The sequence below is a fragment of the Eretmochelys imbricata genome, chromosome 2 (genome assembly GCF_965152235.1).
Source record: "Eretmochelys imbricata isolate rEreImb1 chromosome 2, rEreImb1.hap1, whole genome shotgun sequence".
Taxonomy (NCBI): domain Eukaryota; kingdom Metazoa; phylum Chordata; order Testudines; family Cheloniidae; genus Eretmochelys; species Eretmochelys imbricata.
The window spans coordinates 58,913,568-58,939,765 of NC_135573.1; the positions used below are offsets into that span (position 1 = coordinate 58,913,568).

General features: G+C 39.4%; 1 protein-coding gene across 10 annotated transcripts in view; it reads left to right on the forward strand.

Moving 5' to 3' along the window:
• NCOA2 (nuclear receptor coactivator 2) overlaps window positions 1-21,189 on the forward strand; it is a 255,379-nt gene extending 234,190 nt beyond the window's left edge. For all 10 annotated transcript variants that reach the window (XM_077810162.1, XM_077810156.1, XM_077810159.1 and 7 more), the window contains 8 exons: window positions 7-172; window positions 2,218-2,496; window positions 3,840-3,917; window positions 4,514-4,748; window positions 7,664-7,841; window positions 8,871-9,069; window positions 12,376-12,465; window positions 17,403-21,189. In XM_077810162.1, coding sequence (XP_077666288.1) covers window positions 7-172; window positions 2,218-2,496; window positions 3,840-3,917; window positions 4,514-4,748; window positions 7,664-7,841; window positions 8,871-9,069; window positions 12,376-12,465; window positions 17,403-17,414 — 1,237 coding nt within the window. In that variant the 3' untranslated portion in view covers window positions 17,415-21,189. The remainder of the gene's footprint in view (window positions 1-6; window positions 173-2,217; window positions 2,497-3,839; window positions 3,918-4,513; window positions 4,749-7,663; window positions 7,842-8,870; window positions 9,070-12,375; window positions 12,466-17,402) is intronic.
• The last annotated feature ends 5,009 nt before the right edge of the window (window positions 21,190-26,198 follow it).

The window sequence follows — 26,198 nt, forward strand, 5'->3', positions numbered from 1 at the left end:
TCACAGGCAACCGTTTGGCAGCTCACCAGATGACTTGTTGTGCCAGCATTCTTCGTCAGAGTCACCAAGTGATGAGGGAACTCTCCTGGATCAGCTTTATTTGGCACTAAGGAATTTTGATGGTCTAGAAGAAATTGATAGGGCTCTCGGAATACCAGAATTGGTTAGCCAGGTATACTTGATACTATCAAATTCTAAATTACTAGTTAAAAAGTTGAAATCCCTTTAAAGTGAGAGAGGTAAAGATTTATGTGTTATACACACACACTGTCGGTTTGGAAAACAACAAAATTTAGTGTTCTAATAAGTAAAAAGAATTGAGTGTAGCTTTAAAAATTGCCAATATATTTAATTGTAAAACAGATTTCATGCAAGTTAGTTCCCCCTTTATTTAAGTGCCAAGACCTGAGTTAAGGGCTCTATATTCCACCTGCAACAGATGATTTCGTCATAACCACCTAAAACAATATTGGTTTAATGTTAGAATTGTGCCTACATGCCTTGCTGTAGTGGGCCCTTAATCTGTTCTTTTTATCCCTTTTCCCACATTTGTTTTTAGTAACTTTGTTAGTTCTTCTCAAATACAAAAATGTTACACAATGCTAATTAAAATAATACAAATAGAAATATAGTAAAGGCTTAGGAAAAAATAGGACTTGGTACTTGGCTCAGCCTTGTATCCAATTTTTTAATTCAAATTACATTGTCAAAACAGTCAGTCTTGCCTGTATAAATGTTTAACATTCTGAGATGGGTTAGTGCTTGTGGCTCATCTGTGTAACCGACTATGGCCATTTCTATTCCCATTTGTCAGAACTGTACCTCTGAAATAACCCTGTATTTCAGATATGACCTTTGTCTTCTCTGCATCTGTTCCTTTATCTATGGACTCTGAAATGGTAAAATAGGGTCAATAAAATCCTGAATGGGACATGAGAAAGATACACCTGTGGATATCTGATAGAATACTGAATACAGTGCTTCATTAGGGACAAGATTTTGGTGAACATTTCATTCAGTGAAACTTTGATTCTGTATTCATGAGGAGTTCATGTAGTAGTGAGTAGCCTCAAGAGCACTACCAAAGAATCAGTGTGAAAAAGAACAATTTATTTGAAGAGAAATTATATGAATTTCTTACTAATGAGTGTCTCCGTGGAAATGGTTTTAAGACTTCTACAGATTTAAAGGAAACTATTACATTTAAGGTTTCAGAGTAGCAGCAGTGTTAGTCTGTATCTGCAAAAAGAAAAGGAGGACTTGTGGCACCTTAGAGACTAACAAATTTATTTGAGCATAAGCTTTTGTGAGCTTCCGATGAAGTGAGCTGTAGCTCATGAAAGCTTATACTCAAATAAATTTGTTAGTCTCTAAGGTGCCACAAGTACTCCTTTTTATTAAATTTAAGATGTTAACAAGAACAGCCACCTTTGAAAGTCCTAGCTTTTATTGATAAAATCTTAATCTTCACTAGGATTTTTAACCTCGAGTTAATTGATTTCCAGGGTAAACTACTGAGCAGTCTAAGGTAAACTTCAAATGACTGTAACCTGGAACAAATGTTTGGGGAATGTTCAGAATAGCCTTTAGAAATGCGTCAGCAGCCTTGCGTTAATTGGCAGTCAGTTAACTTGAGGTAAAAAGCTGTTGTGTAGACATACCCAAAGGAAGTTAGATGCTCATCCCTCATTAAAATGAGAACTGAGCTTTTAATTGCCTTTGGCTCCTTTGAAAATCTGAGACATTTATATTGCAAATGGCAACTCCACTTAATAACACTGAAGATTTTTTGAAATCTAATTTGTCTTTCACTATTTGTGTATTTGTTACTCTTTGAATTTCTTCCAGTTTCAGTGATAAAAATAGGCTAGTCCTCACTGTTTAGACTCTCTAGTCATTTTCACTTTCAGTTCTCCTGCACTAGGACAGTGCTGAGATGTTTGCACTGAAAAGACTGCAGAGAATTTCTCCTTCCATTGCCATGGTTTTTTGCTTGTTTGTTTTTTTAAGTCATGGAAACAATTCTGTTGATCTTAAGTTTTGTTTAAACAATTAGTTAAAAAAAATTACCATCTTTTTGGGCAAATTTGTCTGTACAGTGTCCCTTTAATAATGGAAGATTTTTGTGGGAAGACTGGGTTTTTAGTCTGGAATAGTCCCATTCAGAAGTATATTTTACTATGTGTTTATATACATTTGGTTTGTATGTTTCTGCAGAGCCAAGCTGTAGATCCAGAGCCATTCTCAAGTCAGGAATCCAACATCATAATAGAACAAAAGGCACCAGTTTTCACTCAACAATATGCATCTCAGGCTCAAATGGCCCAGGGTAGTTATACACCCATGCAGGACCCAAACTTTCACCCAATAGGACAGCGGCCTGGTTACGCAACACTGCGTATGCAACCTAGGCCTGGTCTCAGACCTACTGGTATAGTGCAGAACCAGCCAAATCAGCTGAGACTTCAGCTTCAACATAGACTCCAAGCACAGCAGGTATTCTATGTTTATATGTTATCTACCACTGGTTAAGTCAGATTATAGTAATTTAATATAGAGTAAATACATTGGATTTAGCTAGCTCTGAATAGTCTAATTCTTAAGTGTGTTCCCTATTATATTTATTCCTGTTGAATTCCACTGTTGAAATAGAAATATTGGCCATAATGAATTTTACAGAGATAATACATAGTGTCTTTATTCTCCTTGTTGACCTCTTCTGCACTTTTACCAGCTTGTCATTATCTTTTCTATAATGCAAAAAATGTGCCCAGTACTCAAATCCTGGTCTCACTAGCCCTTTGTGCAATGCTATAATGATGTCTTTTGATGTATGGACTTTTTTTCTATTCAGTTGTATTCAGACCCCTAATCATATACTTGTTTTTTGAATTGCTGCCAGATTCCTAAATGCTTTCTTTTGTCATTGTTTCAAGTTTGTGACCATTTTAATTCACCATTCCTTGTGCCATATATTGTGTGCTGATATAAATTTAAAAATCATAGAATTGTAGCGCTGGAAGGGACATCGAGAGGTCATCTAGTCTAGCCCCCTGCACTCAGGCAAGACCAAGTAAACCTAGACTATCCCTGAAATGTGTGTGTCTAACTGGTCCTCAACCTCCCTTGCAAGCCTGTTCCAGAGCTTAACTAACTTTATAGTTAGAAAGATTTCCTACCTTCAGAGGACATGGAGAACAGCTGATCACAGTCCTTTTTATAATAGCCCGTAACTTATTTGAAGACTCTTCTTTTCTCTTTATAAACATGCCCGTTTTTTTGTTTGTTTGTTTTTTCACCTTTCCTCAGAAGTCAGGTTTTCTAAACTTTTTTTTCATTTTTTGTTCCTCTCCTCTGGCACTCCCTTAAATTTGTCTACAATTTTCTTAAAGTGTGGCACCCAGAACTAGACATAATTCTCCCGATGAGGCCCCAGCAGTGCCTAGTACAACAGGACAGTAGCCTCTCATGTCTTACACAGAACATAAAAATGTCATGCACATTACATTAAGAACATTTCCAGTGTAAACATCATGATAAATTCTAGCTTAGAGAAAATGCTAATAATTTAATTATAAGCACATAAGAGATAGGAGTTATAAAGGCATTGCATTTGGAATTTCTCAGACTGCTATACCATATAGATCATATGGCATATTGTCTCCTTGAAGCATGAGGGGTTTTTTTTAACATTAATGGGAATTGGGCAGCTAAAATAATGAATACTGAACTGAGACTGTCCACCAGAACCTGCAGAATTTGTGTTCGTATTCCTTTTGCATGCGGGTTCCCTTGTTTAGCATTCTTCTTCTACCTTCATTTTCATTTTGTTGGTTTAGAATCGCCAGCCACTGATAAATCAAATCAGCAGCGTCTCCAATATGAACCTGTCTCTGAGACCTGGAGTACCCACACAGGTGAGGGAGCTAGTACTGTAGGTACTTCTGTTTTGTTCACTGCATTTTCCACTTGTCCCAAGTTTAGTTTATACTGAATCGTAGACTCTTCAATTTAAATACATCAATAATACATAGTATATACAAGAAATGATAAGGCAGAGACTGTAAACAAAACAGTACAACCCTAAGTTAGAGTATTTATTCCCATATTTAAAAAACAAAAACAACTTGTGGAAGTTGCACTCCTAAGGTCCTTTTTCATCACTAACCTGTGTGGTAATTTGGTTCCTGGGAGTGAGGAAGGAATGGTGACAAATCTACATTTTAACCTGAGTTCCTCACCTCATAGGGAAAAGGCAATTTGAGTGGAACAATTCATTCCAATGATTTGTAATCTTAAACTTCTAGTACTAAAATTATGTGTGTTAATCTCTGTTTCAGTTTTGAAATTCTTCACCGCATGTCAGAAGTAATGCTAGGAATTTTACCTTCTGTCTGATTTTATAGTTAGGCATATGGTGAGGAAAGGAACTTGAATTTTATGAGTCATTCCGATAGAGATGCCTTTATAGTTAACATTATGTATTAATTCGCAGTTATCATTTTTTCTATAGGCACCTATCAATGCACAGATGCTGGCCCAGAGGCAGAGGGAGATACTGAGCCAGCACCTGAGGCAACGACAGATACATCAGCAACAGCAGGTGCAACAGCGGACTCTGATGATGCGAGGACAGAGTTTGAATATGTCACCAAGCATGGTGGCCTCTGGTGGCATACCAGCAACCATGAGCAACCCACGGATTCCGCAGGCAAACGCACAGCAATTTCCATTTCCTCCAAACTATGGTACTGGACGTACATCCCCAACACCTTTCACCAATTCTTTCTCCCCAGCATCCCCCAGTCCTGGATCTTAGCTCCTCTTTCATAGCTCCTTGCATGGCTCCCAGATGAATCTAGTTAATGAGGGAATGATGGGAAATATGAGAGGACACTTTGGGCCTGTCATGAGTCCCAAAAGACAGAACAATACCTGCCGGTTTCTCAGCTCAGGTACCACCTTCTCTCTGAGTACAGATCTTCTCTGCTGAATGGCAGAAGTGTGTGTATATACACTCAAATATAAATATTGTTATGTTTATACAAAGGGGCTTGAAAGGTTTTGGATTCTGATCAAAACAAATAAATCCAATATATACGCCAGCAGTGGAGATGAATAAAAATATGCTAATTGTTGTCAGTATTGGTGGACAGAGTGAAGTTGTGTAAAAAAATCATTTAGAAGCAAAACTATTCATAATCCCTTTGTATCATCATTATATTGATTTGGTTTTATGTGTTGATCTTGAGAGATTAGTTAACATTAGGTATGTAACTTCTAATATTTTTGTGCATATATTAATGTCAAATTAATAGCTTTACTGTTGACTTTTAGTTAATTGAATTTACCTTAGTATCAGAAAAGACTTCCCCCTCCCTATCTCCAAACTTATATGCATATAGCAGCCAATGTCATTATGCCCTTGTGTTTAACTAAGCAGTCTTCAGGTTTGTTCTGGGGGCAGACAGGTCAGAATCAGCTTGACCTTTCCTCTTCCCATGTAGCAGGTATAGGTATTATGTGCATGGTCCGCTGATGTAACTAACAAAAATTCATTCTACCTCATGCTGAATTTTTTTATTTCCTGTCTCTTGTTCGATGTGTTATTCTTGACATCCGTTTCTACTGAATAGTATATCATACCTTTCATCCATTGATTTCAAATTGCTTTACAAAGGTAACTAAGCATTATTATCCCCATTTTATGATGGGGAAACTGAGGTATAGAAAAGTTATGACTTGCCCATGGTCATGCACAGTGTCAGCGGAAAAGCTGGGAGTAGATCCCACATCTACTGACTCCCAGTCCAGAGTCCTCTTCACTGGACCATACTTCCTCTCTGAGATTAAACTATCTATTTGTGCATACAGTATAATCTGACAAGACAGTTTCTGCTCGTTTTTTGGGGAAAGGAATACCCTGTGGGAGGCTTCTTTTGACTTACTATGGATAGGACTGGGCGTGTGCCTTTTTAAACTATGGATTTCCACACTTACAGGTCGCCGGAAGTGAATTTTTATTACAGTCCAGGCAAAGATCAGATAATAACATGTTTCCATTTTGATTGAAAATTATAAAGATTTGTGGTGAGGGAGAAAATTCGGACCGAACTGTTTTAATGGGTGTCTTTGTATTTGGTGGAGATTCATTTTTTCTGTACATCACAAAATGTTTTAGTTTATTTTTAAACTCTTTTTGTTGTAAATATTATAAGAATAGAGATGTTTAGTGAAGTTACTTGCAATGTCGAATATTGCAGTACATGTTTCATTCAGCCTTCTGAGCAGTTTTACACTGTGAAGGCCAGCAGGCAATTCTGTTACATTCTGTTAATTTGTAATTGTTCGGTAATGTTGATTTGAAATGCACGGGTACCTTTGACACGTTTTGTAATATATATTGGCTTGTCTAAACATAAGTTTTCATTGATTTTGTTTTGCCAGTGGAAACCCCAATGTGGATATTCTTATTTCTCATTTTCAGAGTGGCTTATTTTGGTCTAGTTTAAACCTGTTCCTGATTGACTTAAAGTAAAGCAAAAAAAGCTTGGCTTAAAAGAAAATAAGAGTATGTCTACACTGCAATAAAAAAACCCTCGGCACCAAATCTTGGAGCTCAGATCAGCTAACTTGGTCTCACAGGCCTTGGGCTGCAGGGCCAAAAATAGCAATATAGACATTCAGGCTCGGGCTGGAGCCTGGGCTCTGAGACGCACTCTCTTCACAGGCTCTCAGATTCCAGGTTCCAGCCCAAGCCCAAATGTCCACACTGGAGTTTTATTGCCTCGCAGCCCAAGCCCCATGAACCTGAGTCAACTGATCCAGCCCAGCCGGGACTGTGCCATGGTCTTTTATTTTCAGTGCAGACATACCCTATGTGTCCATGCAGACTTCTGCCAGTTTAGCCTTCTAAATCGGTAAAATCACACCTTATGTTAAACCAGTGAATCTTTGCACATAAACAAGCTCTGACCTGTGCAAAATGAACTAATCGTTCAAAATGACATTACCTGTTTTGTATGCACGAAAGGACACAGACACAAATGTTATGAAAACGTACAGAAGCTTATTGAAAATTTGATTCTGAATGTTAAAAGAGGAGACAAGGTGGGTGAGGTAATATCTTTTATTGGACTATCTTCCATTGGCGAGAGAGACACGCTTTCGAAAGATACTACCTCGTCTACTACCTTGTCTCTCTCTAATATCCTGGGGCCAACAGGGCTACAAGAACACTGTATATATGTTAAAAGATGGTGTCATAATGAAGGTGATTTTAGGTGTGGTGCAGATAGGAGCTAGTGCACAACATTTTTGCAGTGGAAAGCTTTTTATAGAGGCTCTGAAGAAGAATGGCTTTTATTTATTTTAATGGACCTGATTGCCACAAAAGGATGATTTTCCATTTTGTCACCATAACCTTCAGTAGGGAATACCGTTAGCCAAAGTGCAGCTGTGAAATGATTTTTTAAAAGGTTACATATGTAGTGTTTAGTTGGTCATGTCCTGATGTTAACTCAAGTCCTGTGTTAGAGTCCACCCATGTGGATTCCAGTAGATATCCAAAGGCATGTCCATGTAGATCCCTCAGCAAAATCGGGACTTTGGTTTGCACTAGTTTACAATGTTCAGTGACTAAAAATGCTGTTTCATTCTTTAGGAATAAGTCAACAACCTGATCCAGGCTTCACAGGGGCTACCACTCCCCAGAGTCCACTGATGTCCCCAAGAATGGCTCATACCCAGAGTCCTATGATACAGCAGTCTCAGGCTACTCCTGCCTACCAGTCCTCTACAGAGATGAATGGGTGGGCACAAGGGAATATGGGTGGAAACAGGTAAATCTCCAAAAATACAAATGCCATAATTTCATTATTAAATTCTGCCTTGTATTTATGTCAATTAGTGTTCACAAGAGGAAGTATTTACATTTTGTCTTTACCCTGCTTACTAGACATCTTACACTCGTTCTACTAGAATAGACCCCTTATATAATTTTTAAATTTTGTTTTATTCTGTGTATTAATAATCTACTGCTAATAAAGATGCCTTAGTTATACTGCTTTAGTGCCTGTGTACTATGCAGAGAAAGGACTGATGTGTAAATAGTATAATGCATATAAGAAGTGGGGAAAAGCTTTAATGTGACTTTCACTTTGATGAGAAGTTCTGCTCATACACGCACTGGATTTTGCTTAAGGCTTGGGAGGGGATCTTCCACGGTTCTTAGTTCTTCAGTTATTCCAAGGTCTTGTTCATGAATGTGAAAGATGTCTGCCCTAGACTTTATGCTCTGCGGGCCAAGTTTTCAAAACCTTATGCTTGAAGTCTGTCAGCAAAAATTTCTGCACAGTTGCATGTACACTTGAGTCTACTTGCTGTAATCATGCATCCAAATCTGGTATTCATGTGTGCAAATGGCCTCCTACAATAGGCATGCAAAATGATCATGAAAACTTACCAGTCCAGATGCTAAATATACTTGATTCCCCTCTGCTATGATGATTATAATGGGGGGGGACTGGTATTTTACATCCCCCTCCAAAAATTCCTCATCCTAAGCTGCTTTAGACATACATAGCAAGGAGCAAGCAAGACATATAAGTTGCTATTATGCATGCACAACAGATTGGTACAGCCAGACACATTAATTCTGCATGTGGACAAAGGCATGCATTTTTGTGCACAGACATCAGACCTTCAAGTTTGAAAATATAGCCCGCTGATGCCTGCAAAGCAGCTGTCTTTGGAAGTTAGTGTATATTGCATGTATAAATTTTAGTCTGAGAAAAATTCTGCAAGAGTGATTTCTTAGTGGTGTCAGCATTCTGAGTCTGACACATTGCTTTTTTTATTCCTTGTTATAGCATGTTTTCACAACAGTCCCCTCCACATTTTGGGCAGCAAGCAAACACCAGCATGTACAATAACAACATGAACATCAGTGTATCCATGGCAACCAACACAAGTGGCATGAACAACATGAACCAGATGCCAGGGCAGATCAGCATGACCTCAGCGACCTCTGTGCCTACATCAGGGTTGTCCTCCATGGGTCCTGAGCAGGTGAGAATTTAAGGACCTGAGACCACAGCTAGAGGATTTACTTGACTTGTAGTTTTTCTGGGAAGTTGAGATTGACTCTAACAGCTAGCTTATTTTGAAAATGGTATGTTAAAAAGAAAAGCACCAGTTTTAGCTCTGCATTCAAAGGACTGGATGACTAATGCACCTTTCACATATAGATTTCTGATTCAAATCCAGCTCCACAATAGTTAGCATCTGCTTGGTTGCTCCATAGCTTCTGTGGAATGAATTTGGTGATCTAGTTCAGTTCCCAGTAGATGGGTTTCCACAGCACAGTTGACACTTATTGGTTCCCTTGTTAATCATCTCAGCAATGGAGCCATGGACAGAATGGGCATAAAGCTATTTTCTGCAGGTGAGGGTGAGGCACATTGCCACAGTAGTAGTTTTGGAGACAATTGAGCTGTCATTGTCCATGCTGTATCTACTCTATGGATAAATAGGACTTCAGCCTCAAAGACTGTTAATCTGGCATCTGTCATGAGCACAAAATTCACACTGTTTATGATGTAATGTAGCTAAGGCAGGTATCTAATTCGGTAATCAAAAAGTCTGTTCTTACACCCTGAAGAGCTTCACATGTGTACTTTTCTTTGGGGCTGTTATGCAGAACACATTTTTCCCCTTTAAGATATACATAACCAGTAAAATAACATCTTACTTTCAGTTTTGTCCATGCAAATCTCCATGATGAAATTCACACATTAAATATGGTAGTTGGGGACTAAAATTTCACTTAGACAACACACAAGTTTCAAATAATGTTCAATGAAGTAAAACTAATTAAAGCAATGAAAGATGGGAGTAGAGATTTGAAGGGGACAATAGTGAGAGAAAGGTGGAAGGTCTTCTCTTCTTTTTTCATCTAAGTGAATGTCACTTCTCCAGGCCAGAGCTTTATACTATTAAATGAGTCCTAAGGGTTTCCATCTATTCTTTATTAACATCAGTGACACACCAACCATCTGGTTGTTGATAGTACTCAAAATAAACATTTAAACCTTCTCATTATCTGAGGAACAAGAATTTCAAGGTTATTTCAAAATCCCAGTCTCACAAATTACAACATTTTTTAAAGTCTGCCTTCCACGCCACTGAGGCAGAGCAAGTGTGTGTTTGCAATTTCATGCAATACTAAAGGAGGTAGGAAGAAGGGTGCAAGGGGAGGAAGTGTTTATTTGACCAGAGCATTCTTTACAGATTTGATTTTCCACTCTACTCCCTCTACCCGTTTTTGCCAAACCATCCTATTGTTGTTTAAGGCATGGGGTAGTGATTCCTGTTTGGAATTTTGAGTTATGTACAGATTTATTTACTGGGATGTTTGAGAACCAGCTTAAAATTTCTGCAGCAGTGCAGGAGAGACTTTGCAATATGTTAAATGAACCATTAACTAGCTGTCTACTCAAGTTTTGCTCTGCTCAGTGTTAACTTTCTTAGTCCACACAGCTGCATTACTGCCAAAGTCAAAACTGGCCTGCTGTTTGCTACGAATTTGTTTTCAAAATATTGTTTCAAGGTATCTGGGATATCCTGCATATAGAATCAAACAAAGGAGTCAGGAAATGATTAGAGACATCATATTGCGAATGTTCCCCCTGGTTCAGCTCAGTTGCCAGGAAGGCATGGTAACTTGCTTCAGAGCAAAAGGATTGCAGATTTGTCCACTTTTTGCTTTTATTTGGTAACACAGTTAGACCTGTCTTTTTATGGCATCATCTGTAAAATACTGTCTAATGCTCTGGAAGAACCTTCAGCTAAATGTAAAAATTATTAATTTCTATGTCACCTTGTTTCTCTGATTAAATGGCAATTGCCGTCAGAAAAGTTACTGTGTAAAAATTATATTTTGGTTTGTTTTTTCAGTAATTTCCAAATAAAATGTGCTTCATTTACAAAGCTAAAAATTATTTTTCTAACTGCCAACGCTGCAAACTAGAGTTGCTGGCATCACCAGTGGCAATAATAATAATTCTGCAGTTGGAACATGACTGATGAATGTGTTGATATTGTGCAAGGCAGACTAGAGCCAGCTTGCTTTTCCATAGTTGTACTGCCTCTGCAGTGACAATATAAATCTTACCCATACATAAATCATATTGCTTTCTTTGTTACAAATATTTGTTTTGGATTCATTTGGATGTGATTTGATTTTTTGCAGTTTAAATTGGTTTCCAGTTCCTTCCCTGCACTTCGGAACAAAATAGAAAAGAATTCACACATTCAGCCTTTGCATGTTGTAACAAATCTTCTACTGCACAGTTGTCAATGAAAGGAAATACTCTTCATGTACAAATGCAGTTGTTTAACCCAAACACAGAAGAATGAGTTGCAACCCTCTCCAGGCCCTTTCTTTGCAGAGCACAGTTCAGTATTTTCTGAATTTTAATTTCTCAATAAAGGGTTGAAAAATCCATTCCCCTGGTTGTCGTTGAGATGGGAAAACCTTCCCTGACAAGTGTAGGGGCTTCAACCATCAATTTCTGCAGATTTTAAACTTTCATGCTAAGAATAATTAAGCTTCTAACCCTTCTAGTGGAAAAGACAACTTTCTGAATGTGAACTGCCTGTAAACCATGCAGGATTGTCTTCCTGGTTCTTTACAGCAAATGCTCCACTGTCCATGTTGCTGTTCATCGCATTGTTTCTACTTGGCAAACCAATGAATAGCAACAGAGACCGCGCTGAAGGGGGGGCTAAGGGATTAGTGGATGCCGAGCTCTCTTCTCCCCTTGCTGCAACCAAGACTATGGTGAAGGGTAGTGTAGTGAAAGAACCTCATCCTCCCAGCAGCCAGGAGGCTCTGGAGGAGGAAAGACAGAAAACTTATTTTCCCTAATCACTGTTAATGGGATGCAGCACCCACTGTGCTTCCTTCCAAAAGCTGTGTTGTGGTGTGTAAGTGCAGCAGCAACAACCGCTTCTGTCAGTGAGATTTGGAAGATACCAGGTAGCTTATAGCTTCAAGCCCTTCCCAGCAGGCAGCTCCTCTTAGAATGACACCAACTTAATAAACAGAGCAGATTAAGAAAACACATACAAGATGACAATACCAGGAAAGAATTTTTTTTTTGTCAGTCAAGTAAGATAAGATGACTCAGATACACTCTCTCTCTCAGAGTAAGAAAAGTGTCATTTTTACTGACCCTAGCTTCTCTTCAGAGGCGGGAGATGGTGTACATTTGGAACATGGCTTATTAGTTTCTAATGTTCTCTTTTTACATTCCCTTCAAATTCCCTGACATAGTTTTGAATTAATCTGCTTCAATATCTCATTATAACTAGGTTAATGATCCTGCTATGAGGGGAGGCAATCTTTTTCCAAACCAGCTGCCTGGAATGGATATGATCAAGCAGGAGGGAGATGCATCTCGGGTAAGAAATAACACACACACACACACACACACAGAGTCAACTAAACCATGAATATCTGAAGGACTAATATGTGTACAGGTGTCTTATTGTTTAAAGGAGCAGAAGATAGCTCGGGTACTAGTAGTTTTTCTTTTTTGATAACCAGTGACTTAATCGTTCTTGCTCTGGACAGTATATTTTTTTTAAAAGGCTTTTACAATAAATTTATTTTTAATGTATCTGGTGGTGACATCTATATTAAGGATCCTAGTTTAAATCCCAAATGGTGTGTTACATCTGTATTCTGTAGTTTTCCATTAACATATATTGAGGTAACAAATAGACAATTAAGTTAATCAAACTTTCATTCATAGTTGATTTGCTTTTTACGGAGCAATGATACAAGTGTTTGCAGAAGATGAAAGAGGTAGGCCACACCGCTGGTTTGTATGTCTACTGCTGCTTATTTAGCCCATTTCAAGTGTAATGTTGTTTTAGTGTTACTCCTCTTTTCATTTTGTTGTACTTAGGGCAACAGTTTCAAGTATTATTTAAGTTGTTACCTTATAGACAGTACTTGCTTCAAGGAGAGTGATGGTATTGAGCTGACTAAGCACAAATTTCCAGCTGATGAAGTATTTAGCACATACTTGGGACAAAACTGATTTGTATTCCAGGCAGTAGTAGTATTGAAGAGCAGCTACTGTAGTCCTCTTTGACTGTAGCCAGGTAAATGAGGTGGATTTTGTAAGTGTCCCCTCACTGGAAGGTTCTTCTTAGAAAATAACCTTCTTCGGCTTCAAAGAAAGCTTGTTACAACAAACATGATATTCCGGGACCTGGTGTGATTGGAGACAAAGTATATTTTCTCTGTGTGATCCAAATATCAAATCAGTGGAAACCCACACAAATATGAAAAAATGGTCAGTATCAGTAGAAATGTCCTTGCCCAGGAGGAGACTTTAAATCAGAAATGATTAAATACCCTCAAACTTTCAATATGCAGTCAGAATACCATATATTAAGCAGGGATTGTTCTTCTGTAGTATGATCCCAAAGCACCATCTAGTGGCTGCTGTGTTAATTACCGAATCTTACCTCTAGTGTTCCTTTTATCTTTCATCAAAGCCGCCACATTTCCTAAACCTTCACTCTTAGAAGAATTGACTTGTTAGACTTTATGCAGATCTATCTCACTGAAATAACATGCATTAAATATTATTCATTCCTTTAGATTCATAGATTCATAGATATTTAGGCCAGAAGGGACCATTATGATCATCTAGTCTGACCTCCTGCACAACGCAGGCCACAGAATCTCACCCAACCACTCCTGCGAAAAACCTCTCACCTATGTCTGAGCTATTGAAGTCCTCAAATCGTGGTTTAAAGAGTCAAGGAGCAGAGAATCCTCCAGCAAGTGACCCGTGCCCCATGCTACAGAGGAAGGAGAAAAAATGCTTACTCTTGCCATAGAGTTGCCTGCACAGAGTCTCCAGTCTTGTAACCCATGCACCACATCACACAAAGTTCATAGCTGTTAAAAACGGCCTTAAAGGTGGTCATGGGCATCCCTGTATGCTCAGACAAAAAGGCAGAGATAACCGAGATCCACAGCTCCTTATGCCTTAGTTTTTCCTGCCCACATATTGACTGAGTCAGACAGAGCTGCAGCACCAGCCCAGTCTATGGAGCTCAGGTAGGGGTGAGCGCCACGCAGTCTGTGGAGCTAAGGTATGGATGTCTGAGGAGTGTAAGCCTCCTGGCCTAAGGAGGGGGAGTACTGCCACCTCAGGGTGGGGTAGCAGGGGGGACGCAGGCCCGCCCAACTCCACCATGTCCCAGCCCAGGGCACTAACAGTGTCAGAGTGGTCCACCACTGGGTCAGCGGGGATCTTCCTGCAACACGCTGAGGCCAGGTGTCAACCAGACTGGTGCCTGGTTTCCCTGGGCTGTTTCCTACTCTCCCCCTCGGGTGTACCTGCATCCAGTGGTCGTCTTGAGTCTCCCTGAGATACACTGCCAAAGGTAACAGCGGCAGCTCCTCAGCGTTAGGAGTGGCAGGGCTCTTGGAAGCTCAGGCTGGTCTCTGGGGCAGCAACGGTTCTCCTTGGCGTCCCACTCCAGCAGCGGGGAAGAAATGTCTGTCTCCTTCAGCAGCTCCCCCCCAACTGAGCTTCTGGGCTGGCTTTTTATACTTCCCCTTCCTGTTCCGTCCCTCATGTGTGTGGAGCTCCACCCACCAGGTGGCTTGCGGTGTTCCCTCCTCGTTTGAGGGAAGCCACACCGCCTCGCTATAGCATCATATTGGCAAGTGGACCTGTAGCCACTGTGAGAAGGTTTGCCGCTCCTGCATAGGGCTTTCTTCCTATACTATTGCTAAGCACCACTGACGGACCAACTTTGTCACATCTCTTTTCATCTCTCAAGATGTTGGACAGCTATGTATATCCATAATTTTTCTCCTTTTTGTATATATATTTTTCCTACTCACATGGCTTAATCTTTATTATGTCATAATGAAACAAATTCATTCTCTGCAAAAGTCCTTTGGCGTTACTAGAATAAATTTGTCCCAATGTGGGCTGGGTACTTTTTGCAATGTTTTTTAAATCCTCACTTAGCAAAGTGGCTACACCAAAAGTGTAGTGATTCCTTATGAATTTTTACTTTTGTTTGGTATTTTGCATCCATAATGTGCTAACACTGTTGCAGTGTACGCTGTCACTGTACTAAGAATAACCGCCAAAGCGTAGTTAACTCCTAATACCCAGGGCTCAAGTGGGGGGAGTGTGTGTGATGTTTTCACTCAATAGATTATACGTATGTTCACAGTGTGATCACCTGTGCTCTGTTGGATTCCACTGGGCTCCTCAGGCTTGACTCCCCCTCAGAGAAGTTCAGCTGTACCCACAGGCAGGGCTGGATTGATGAACAGACACAAACCTAGGGCCCTGGCTTTAAAGTACCCAGACTTTGGTGGTGGTCTGATCTAACAGTCCCAGCTGGGCTGATGTCCACAAGTTGAGGACCACCCACGAGGCAGTAGTCAGCAAGCAGGGATCAGGGTATCACTAGAGCTGGGACTGATAAGTAAGAGTCAGGGTCAAAGTTAGGTTTGGGTCAGAGATCAGAGATAGTTACCAGGCAGGAACCAGGAGGCAAGAGTCAGGCTGGAGTTGGAGGCTAAAGACCAGAAAGCAATGTACAGTCTGGAAGTCTTCTCAGACAACTTCCTGAGCCACCGTCCAGGGTTAAATAGTGTGCTTAACCAATCAGAGGACTGCAGCATGCTGTCACTCTGGACCCTTTGGGCTTGTGCTTCTTCTAGCCCCATGGATCCTTATTCTGGCTCTCTGAGGCATGTGATCTTTTCAGAATCTAAGCTTTCATTTGAAAATGCTATTTCCAGCCCTCATGGTTGCAAAGAAGAGTTTGAAAAAGTGACTCAAGCGTAAATGATGCAATGACGCCTGTCTGTGTCCATAGACAGCCTCCCCAAGAGGGAGTAGCAGCAACTACTTGAGCCAAAGAGAAAGCTGTGTAGCCCCAAAACCATAACCAAACAGACCAGACTTCAGTTTCAGGGGGCCCAGGGCTCATCAGCCACTGGGCTCTGCAGATTAACTTCCCCTTGATGGTTCATACATCCCCCCAGGGCTCCCCTTTTCCATTCTTGCCTATCATCTCAGTGGGTCAGATTGTGAAGAAAAGAGAGAGGGTACTTTTCCAGGTGCCACCAACCCAAGGTATCAAAATGAAATGATACTCTCACTAGATTTTGCAGATCTTCATTCTATGATCAGCCCTCTCCATTCCTATATGCTGTGAGCAGCAGTGAAATATTTAACAATATTGACTTTTAAATTATTGTAGCTGGCTATTTGTGTTAATACCCAATGGAGGTAAATAGTGCTGTTGTTTCAGGCTCTCTGCAAGTTTGGGCAAACATCACAGCACCGCTTTGCATGTATTTAATGTTTTCAGTGTTTTCTTCAAAACATAAGGGAGAGCTGGGATGCCCCATTCAGCCCTCCGCCCCCCCTTCCCCCCCCCCCCCCCCGCGCACACAAAAAAGGGTAGCAAGTCACTGATGGGCACAATCAGTCCCAGTTTGAGCTTACTATGACAGGCTACTGAATCCGAAGAAGACCTGAACTCTGTGCCTTGCTAGTTGAAACCTTTCCCTTCTCTCACTCCTTTTCTATTAATTTTATAACACTTTAAAAAAGTGAAACATCAAGAAAATTGTGAATAAAGGGTTTGGTTACAGCCACAGATTTCAGGGTTGAGATAAACTCTCTCATTAAACAACCTTGTTATCCACAGTCTCCAAATATTGGGTGATCCTAATGATTATGAGGCCTGCATTGTTTGGACAGATCCGAATGATTTAAGTACTTGTAGTTCTTGTGCAGGCAAACTCCCATTGACTTCACTGGCAGCTCTGCCTGCACATGCCTGAAAGATGAAAGTCCATACAGTATCAACCCACACACACACACAAAATGCCTTGCTTTGTCAACTGAAATCAAATCTGTAGGGACCGATTTTCAAAGCTGGCCACCTAATTTTCTCTCTGTGTGTCCGTGCACGCATAAACAGAAATTTAACCACAGTCCAGCAGAACTCTTAAGCCTTTGCAGAACTTTAAGCCTGTGAAAACTCCCATTGGTTCCAGTAGTGTTTAACGTACCATGCCTGCCTAGGGGCTAAAGTGGGGCCGTAAAGCCCACAAGGCAGATAATTAAAAACATAAACACCCATTCAACAGGTTTGAAAAATGGGTTCCTTCAGTGACGTTTGAACTGCTTGTACGTCGTATATTTTGACTGAGTTCTTTACAGATGGTTGGTATTTTTAAATGCATTCGACGTGTACAATGCCTAGTATTCTTGCTTGTGTTCTCACTTGGAGAGAATTCATTGATGGCTGTTTCCTCTTCCGATTTTTTTCAGAAATACTGCTGACCTTGACGGTTGCTGGTTGCTCCTTTCTTCAGCTGCCTGGGCTCACCAGCCCAAAACACGTACCAGTCTGAAGCCCTGCATCGATCTGTTTTGACCCAACTGACCTGCCAGCCAGTTCCACTGGAGCAAGCTCAGCTAAACGCTGCAGCCAGGATTCAGCTCTGCCTTCCAGAGTGGAGTCAAAACAGTTGTTGCTGGAAGAGCAGCCTCTTCTCTGACAGTCTGAAGCTAGCGTACAGACAGTTGCTCAGTCTGTTCACTGCATTCACCTTAGTGCAACTTAGATCTCTCCTGCGAAGTAAATGTTGACAGGCAATTTTCATAAACCATGTCAGATTGAATGTATTTAAATGTATGTATTTAAGGAAAAACAACCATGCTCTTGTTCTGTTCCTGTTTAGTTCTGGACCTTGGTTTCTTGCTTTTTGTTTTCCATAGTTACTCAGTCTGGTGCAAAGGATTCAATTCCATCTGAAAATCAGTGTTTTGAACTAAGGCCTGCATTTTGGGGTGGGGAGTGGGTTGGATGCTAGTGAGGGGTGTGGGCAATGTATGGGAAATAAACAGTTAATCAATTGGTTTGATTTAGGAAAGATAGAAAAGATGGACCTTTGTAGAAAACTATACAGAGCAATTCTGAATGGGTTTAAAGTTGTAAAACAGGCTAAAAACATCCCGTGAGAGGGCTGATCATTAGGGGCTTTTTTGGTGGTGGTTTAAAAAAAAAATTGTAGTGCAAATCATGAATCCAAAAATACAAATGCATTACCTTTTTATGGAATTAAATTCCTGCCTGCCTGCCTCTCCTGGTCCTCTTTTCCTCCTCCTCCTCTTCTTCTAATAGGATAAAAGAACAGGTAAGCCCTTCATTTCCCAGGTTTGTTACCTGCAGTTTAGGTTGTACGTAACCAGTTGTTGAACAATGAATTCCAATGAGAATGCATTTATTGGTGATGGTAGTGGCAGAACTGAGGCATAATATCAAAAAGAACTAAAGGCACCTGCTTTAAAATATGCTAATTTCCATTCCCCATCCCCTTAGCTGGGAAAATAATTATTTGTTTAAAATTTATGGCAGATATCACTACAGATTTAACCATCATGCATTTTTAATTCTTTTAAAGCAGTGTGGACTATGAGGAAGTTTCGTAAGGTACATAAAATCCACTTTATATGTAAACAAGCAATAATTTAAGTTGAGAACTTAAGTGTTTTAATTGTATAATTTTTTGTGAGGTATACATGTTGTGGAGTTGATTCCAAATGAGGTACTTCAGTATTAAATTAGATATCTTCATAGCCGTGTGTGTCTCCTGAAAAAGTGTTTTGTAAAGGATCACAATGCCTTGATTAGACCTAATTTGTAGGCTTGAGACTTTTCAACTTGTGATTCTGCTCATAAAGTCATTTATCTAACCTATATTATATGCAGCCACTGTAGGAACCAATTCTTGATTTTTTGTATGTTTATATTCTTTCTTAATGAATCTTAGAGAAACTCTTACTAAATAAGCCACTGTTAAGGTGGCTTTTTTTTCTTGCCCACTGTGGTTGGAATAATCTTTTACTAAACTGGCATCAGTTTCTGAGGACTTGAAATACCAAGAAATTGACAACGTTTTTGACCTCCTGTTTCTCTCCTCTGACCCCCAATCCACACACTTTCTTATCTGAACTCAAATTTTTGATGCCCTTTAAAATGCAATGCATTTTATAATATCTCATCAGCCATGCCTTTTGGGAGTGGAAGGTTTCTTTCCCTGTAATTTGATTGATTATTAATGGTGGGGTTAAAATGTACAAAGTATCTGTTGATCTCTATACAAAGCCGAAGAAAGTATGTTAAAGATGATTTGAAAGGGTTGTTTCCCATGGAAGGATTTTCCTGAAAATCAAGGAAATCTGCAAATCCATTTGTTTCCCACTCAGAGGGACTCATAACACACAGGGAAACAGCACTTTTCTGCAGTGACCATTTTGTATGTCAAACTCTAAAAGGAAATATTTAGTCAACTGAGCCATCGTGTTTAGCTCTGGTGGAAAACTTTAAAATAGTTGTCATTCTGAGCTCCATATTCTCATTGATATGATGACATTTTTATTAAACATACATTATATACCTGATTTAGATTTATTTATGTAAGAATTGTATAAATTAGAGGGACTTTAACTTTACACAACACAAAATGTAAATGGGTTTTAAACTAATTTTGTTTGTATTGTATTCCTTTTCAATGCTTGACCCTAGCTTCTTTGAATAGATTAATCTTTTTCACTGTGGACAAAATGACTAGTTTAAATTTGTCCCTATTCATGACAGATCTGCAAATCTTTATATTTGATTTGTGACTATGATACTTCATCGCCCATTGCCATTTTAAAAGGAAGGAGATTATACCTACTACTTTGGCTCAGAATTAGGTTCTGGTGTTTTGAGTTTTTGACTAGCTAATTAAAAAGAAAAGTGAGTGAAGGAATCTTCAGATCATATTGATCACTGTAGAAACAAAAATAAATAGCCAAATCAATTCTTCATTGTCAGTATTTCTCATTCTGTACACAGTAAATTTGTTGGAGAAAGTGCTTCGATTTTGTTAAACAGAACAAATAATCAGTGTTCTACTTATATTACTAAATGTGAAAGGCACATAATGTGAAAAGTATACATACATAAACTTGGTCATATGACCCATTTAAGTGTTCATGTAATGTGGTAAGTTTAAAAAGTGAAGTGAGCTGTTTTGCTACAATGAATTAATTTGTACTCAAAGTTTAAAATTTCATCCCATACCAGTTTCCCTTTTGGCCTGTATTAATTGAAAGCAATGTTTTTGCAGTTTATATAATGCATTTTTTAATATATGTTTTAAAATGGAGTTCATATGGGCTTAACACATGAAATGGGTGGCACAGCTCCACTTGCAAAACCCAAAGATACACAATCAGTTTTGAAATGCAACTTAAGCCATTAATTGTTGGTGTGAATTTCAAGTTTTCTAGTATTTGTATGGTAGTATACTGCCGAAGAGCAAAAGCATTCTCTGCACAAAAGAAAATTACTGTAGTGGCTTTGATTTTAATTAGAATTTTCTCCCTGGTGTTTCTTTGTAGACTAAAACAAAATCTTTTCAGTTTCTTACTACAGGTAAAGCTATGTGCAAGAACCTCAAAATGCTAAAATCTAGCATAATGCCTTAGATCGGTTTTTAAGTCTTGTATATTCCTACCTAGCTGTCTGATGTATTATATTTGTATAGTGAATTGTGTACAATTTTGGAATAAGTGTATCATCACTTACGTTTATGTTGCTGAATAGAGATGGACACATTTCTTCAAACATTTACTGTCATTTAATTTTTTTCCCCTTTTTGTCAGTTGTGGGTTTTATTTGTACAGTTCCCCATCAAGTTGCATCTGAGATGTGTGTATATGAAAAGATTATACAAGGGTAAAATTAAGCAATATATAAACTATGGTTCTTCAGGAGAAAGCTTACAGTGTTTCAGGTTGTGATTTATTTTCAAAGCGGAGTTGACTCTGAACATCACCTTGTTCACCTGCATTGATGTTTGTATTTCTAGTGTGAGCAGTTTATGCAAAGGTAGATATATTCAGAGAAATTTTAAATACATTTATGCAAGTTAATATTGCTTTGCTGATGCTATTTGCTTATTTGATGTTAAATAATGCTATTGTAAATAAAGAATTCTGTTGTTATTGCATCATTTAATAAATTTTAATGCCTTCGGGTTTTACATGGCTTTAGAGATTTCAATGTGTTTCTGTTGTGTCTTTATTTACTCAAATCTGTGTGTTGAATTTGAAATGACAGAAGAGGATGGATCTATCTGTAATTTTTAAAAGGGCAATGGTCACTTTTTTCAGTTTAATAATCTTATTTTTAAATTTTCAAAGTAGTGGTCAACGGTACTGGATGGCGCATACCTGACAGTGAGATTCAAATCCTTTCCTAGAACAATGTTTTGAATCCTGCCGAGGTTGGGCTTGACTGAAAATCGTTGCTTTTAAGTGGCCTATTTGAGATGAGCTCCTTATTGACATTTCTTCATATCACTGTTGGCAGTAACTGGGCACCCTTTTTGGCATTTTCAATGGAGGTCAAGGATGAATGGCATGTAATTTTAACCAATAGAAGGGGCCTTCCAGGAAGGGGTAAGGCATACTGGCAGGGTGCTGCACCACCATTCCCCATGCTTTACCAAATACGTAAACTAAGATATTCTGTGGATATAGATTATTGGAGGTCTCTGTTGTGTAGGATAAAAAACACAAAAATCAGAGTTCTGGACTGTCAAGACGTTCTATCAACTCTTTCTGGGAAAGAAGTGAGGAAAAAGTGGTTATTTTTATTAAACTAAAACATGACTGTAAAAGCTCAAAGAGTACTTCATATATGAACAAGCAATGACATCCTTTCACTATTCATGTTGAAGTCCTTGTTTTGAACAAGACACCACCTTGCAATACTCCGGTCTTAGCTGAAACTGTTCCTGCTATGATCCTCTAAAAGAAAACAATTATGTTGGCTGTGTCATTTTGTAGCAGTTTTAGAAGGAGCTATGCCAAATATCTACACCTCAAGGAATCACAGGATGTGGAGTGTTGTTTCTGAAGAGGATTTAGGAAGGATAAATACACATCAACTTCATGTGTATCAATAGAAGTATTGACCTCCCCCCGTTTGAACATGATTTAGGAGATAAACAGGATTCATTATTCAGTTAGAGTTCATTCATTCTAGAAAGAACCCATTTTTTCTGACCATGGTATTCGCTTTGAAAGCTGAGAAGTCTCAGCAACTGCCTGCCACCAATTTAAAATGTACAAAAGTTGATAAAGGAGCGAAGGATTTTTTGCCTTTGCAAACAAAGCATTAAATAAGAATTCATGAGACTAATAGGCATATTCTTATGTACATATATGCATGGGAATGACTGAAACCTAATGCAGCGAGGAAAATATACCTTCTCAGCTTTGATTCTTATCAGTGTAAACTGCAAATCAAGTCTCACAGATCAGACTTTCCATCCTATTCAGACCAGATTCTGCCACTCTTATTCATACTGATTAACACCTGGCTCTACAAATAGTCTGACTTTCTAAAGATGTATTCAGATGGCATTGAAAATGATGCTACAAATGACCACCTAAATCCTGCCTCTTGTCTCAGAACCAAACTAGTGTTTTAGAAGAATGGTTGGTTTTATTACTTCCAGGCAAAATTATAAAAAAGATACTAAAGAAACACCTGCATGACTCCAAACAGACTCAGTGATTTCTAATCTGCCCTAACAGGTTATGATTAAAGCTGTAGCAGGTTATTTATCACAGATCCCAGTTATCATAGAAAAGTCCCCAGAGGCTGTAATAAGCTGGACTCTTAAAGCAATTCCACATACAATGCATTACCGCTGGGAATATTTGCTTCTAGTTCGTTAAGGGTAGCTGCTGCTTGTCTAAGCTACACCCTTTGCCCAAATGGACGAATGGTCTTGTGGCAAAGCACCATGAGGTAGAGAGGTCTGGATTCTATTCTGAACTCAGTCACAACTGTCGTGTGTGCTGTCATCACAAACCCTCTGTGTCTCAGTTTCCCCACCTATAAAATGGGAATAAGATATATTTCCCTGCCTTATGAGAGAGAAACTGTGAGACTTAATTCACTGATGTTTGTAAAGTGCTCTGAGGCCATGTCTACGCTACAGAGCCACCACTACAGCACTGCAGCTATGCCACCATAGCGCTGTACTGTAGACGCTTCCTACATCAATGGAAGGTGTTTTTCCATAAATGCAATTAATTTAGCTAGATGGGTGGAAGAATCCTTCCACCAACCGAGCCGTGGTCTGTACTGGCGGTTCGGGCAATCTACTGCGGTGCTTGGTGCAAAATTTTTCACAGCCTTGAGTGATGTAGCGAGGTTGATCTAATTTCTATGTGTAGACCAGGCCTGAGATTCCTAGATGGCAGGTGGTACAGAAGTGCAAAATAGCATTATTTCAGACATGCTTCCTGCTGGACAGAGAGGGGAGCAGCCCAAAAAGAAGGGAGTCTAGAAGGTAGGAGTGGATAGCTGGGTATCTGTTGTGGGTGGGTGATGATCATTCTTATGAAGCCAGCTCCACCCAAAGGGAAGAGCCAAAGTAATGTCTGTGTCACTGAGCTGGGTGTGTGTTTTGTGAACAACATTCTGAATAAAATGGTCTACATTAGCTACAACCTGTGTCAGGACTCTCCTTCATCTGCACACTAGAGACAAAAACTGGTTTTTGGTAAAGGACATATTTCAGTAGCCATTTCATTAATAGTGCTGATAACATTTTCAATAAAAGAAAAGGAGTACTTGTGGCACCTTAGAGAGTACAAGTTTTTTCATGCAGTTGATAGATTTCCACTCCATACGGCTACATTTTCAATAAAAAGATCATCATTTTTTAAAAAGATTTAAAGTCAACATTTTTCTTCCTAAAAAGGCCAAATTTTTCCTAAAAAATTTTTGTTTGAAAAATTTTGACCAGCTCTAGCCCCTCTGAAATCAATGAGGTGACTCGAACAAAGAGAAACTACTCATGTAAGTAAAATTTGTATGATTGGGTCCCATGAGAGAAACTCTCAAAAGTTAAAAAGAAAAAGCTTTCTAATTGCTTATATGCAAATATTTGAAGACCAATTTATAAAAATTATTAATCTGAGATCATGTTTGAACTTGCACATAAAAAAAACCAGGCTTAATTTAAAAACAACCCAAATAACTGGGCAAATATTTTAAAATCAAATTATTTAGATAGATTATTTAGATGAATTCAAGTAATGTTTGTAGTGCTATAAATCTACATTACACTGTACAATATATCCTTCAGTCTATGGGGGCTCTGATGAGCAGATGCTGTAAGATAAGATTAGTTCCTGCCCAAAACAGCACATAGTCTAGGTTCCCAGGCTAAGTATGTGCCTACTTTACTCACAAAGTAGCCTAACTGAACACAGTGGAGACACACACAAATAACGTCTACTCACATGCTTAAGTATCGTCAGGAGCAGAGTCTAAGGGCCCTATTCTGTTTCCATTTAATTCAGTGGGGAAATTCCCAATGACTTCACTGGAAAGAGACTGAGCATCTCCTGGAAGGTGATGATGGCTCTCAATTCCTGCTTATATCAGCATTTGCCAGGAAGCCAGGAGGCATTGAATGAATAATACCAGAAGGAATGTTACTGTGCATAGGGCACCTTTTAAAGCAATGGCCTAAATACACACTTACATAATAGGCCATTCTAGTCTCTTCAGAGATGAGTTGTTGGTTTTTTAAACTGTCTGAAAATGTTTACTGTAGACACAAACCTCTGCCAGTGTAAAGACCTCAGTACTCTTGAATACCTGTTGGCCTTCTGTGAATGCCTTCACGTGGCTCCAAGGAAATCATTAGTCAGTTCTGCTCTCCTGGCTTCTACAGGAAGTAATGATTTTTTTATGTTGTGAAGAATAATGAAAATTCTGCCCCAAACTGTTATACTGAAGGAACATGATATTGCAGCAAGCCTTTTTGAGGAAAAGCACTGTATTGCCAGGCCCTCTCAACTGTGGGTGTTACTACTTCTTCCTGGAAAATTAAGGAAGCTGAATTAACTAAAGGTGTGAATTTGAAGTTAAAACTTTAATTTCAAGTCCTTTTGCCCATGGGCCATTTCTTATTCTGTGTTTGTACAGCACCTAACACAATGAGGTCCTGATCCATGGCTGAGCTCCAAAGTGCTACAATAGAACAAATAAATAATATAATTATAAAGTACATTAAACCTCTGGATGGACAGTCTAATTCACATGAATGATGATCAAACGAACTAAGGACACTTAACTTCTGAATGATAGTGTCCACACAAGGGTTTAATGCACTTTAACTAAGGCACTTTCCATTCATGCCTGTAGTAAATGCAGCTTAACTGTCCTAAGGCCTAGTCTACACTTAAAAAGTTAGGCCAATGTAAGTATGGCACTCAGGGATGTGAAAAATTCACAACTCAGTGCCGTAGTTAAGCCAAACTAACCTCCGGTACAGATGCGGCTAGTCAACAGAAGAATTCTTCTATTTATCAACACAGCCACAGCGCCGTAGCTGTGCCCCTGTACCAGTGCCTGTAATGTTGACATGGTCTTAGTGTTCCCTTGTAGACAAGCCCTCTGTGTTGCAATACCTGAGCACTGGGAAGCAATGATGAAGGTTAAGATTTTGTCTGTTATTTTTAGTAAAAGTCATGGACAGATCATGGGCAATAAACAATTCACAGAGCCAGTGACCTGTCAGTGACTTTACTAAAAATAACCGGGGGGGGGGAGGCAGGGCTAGGTCAGGGGGAGGAATTTAATCCCATGTGGGGGGTGGGGGGAACTGACAGACCAAGCCCTCCACCATGGTGGGGGCACAGCCCCAACACCAGGGAGGCTGTGGGGCTGGGGCTGCAGGGTCCTGGTTCCAGCTGCCCCAGTTGCAGGGCAGGAGCACATAGTCCTGCCTCCGCCTCCTGAAGCTATAGAAGTCATGGAGGTCCGGTAAAGTCACGGAATCTGTGACTGCCGTGACCTCCATGATTAAATCGTAGCCTTACCAGTGATAATTTGGTAGCATTAACTCTGACTCGGGCCTCACTTTGGTCACGGGGTGTATATCAGTTGACACCCCTGGAAATGAATAGTTGTCTGCTCCAAAATGGGCACTAACAGGACTTGGTATGTGCAGTGCCTACATGTAATGGGTATGGGTTCTT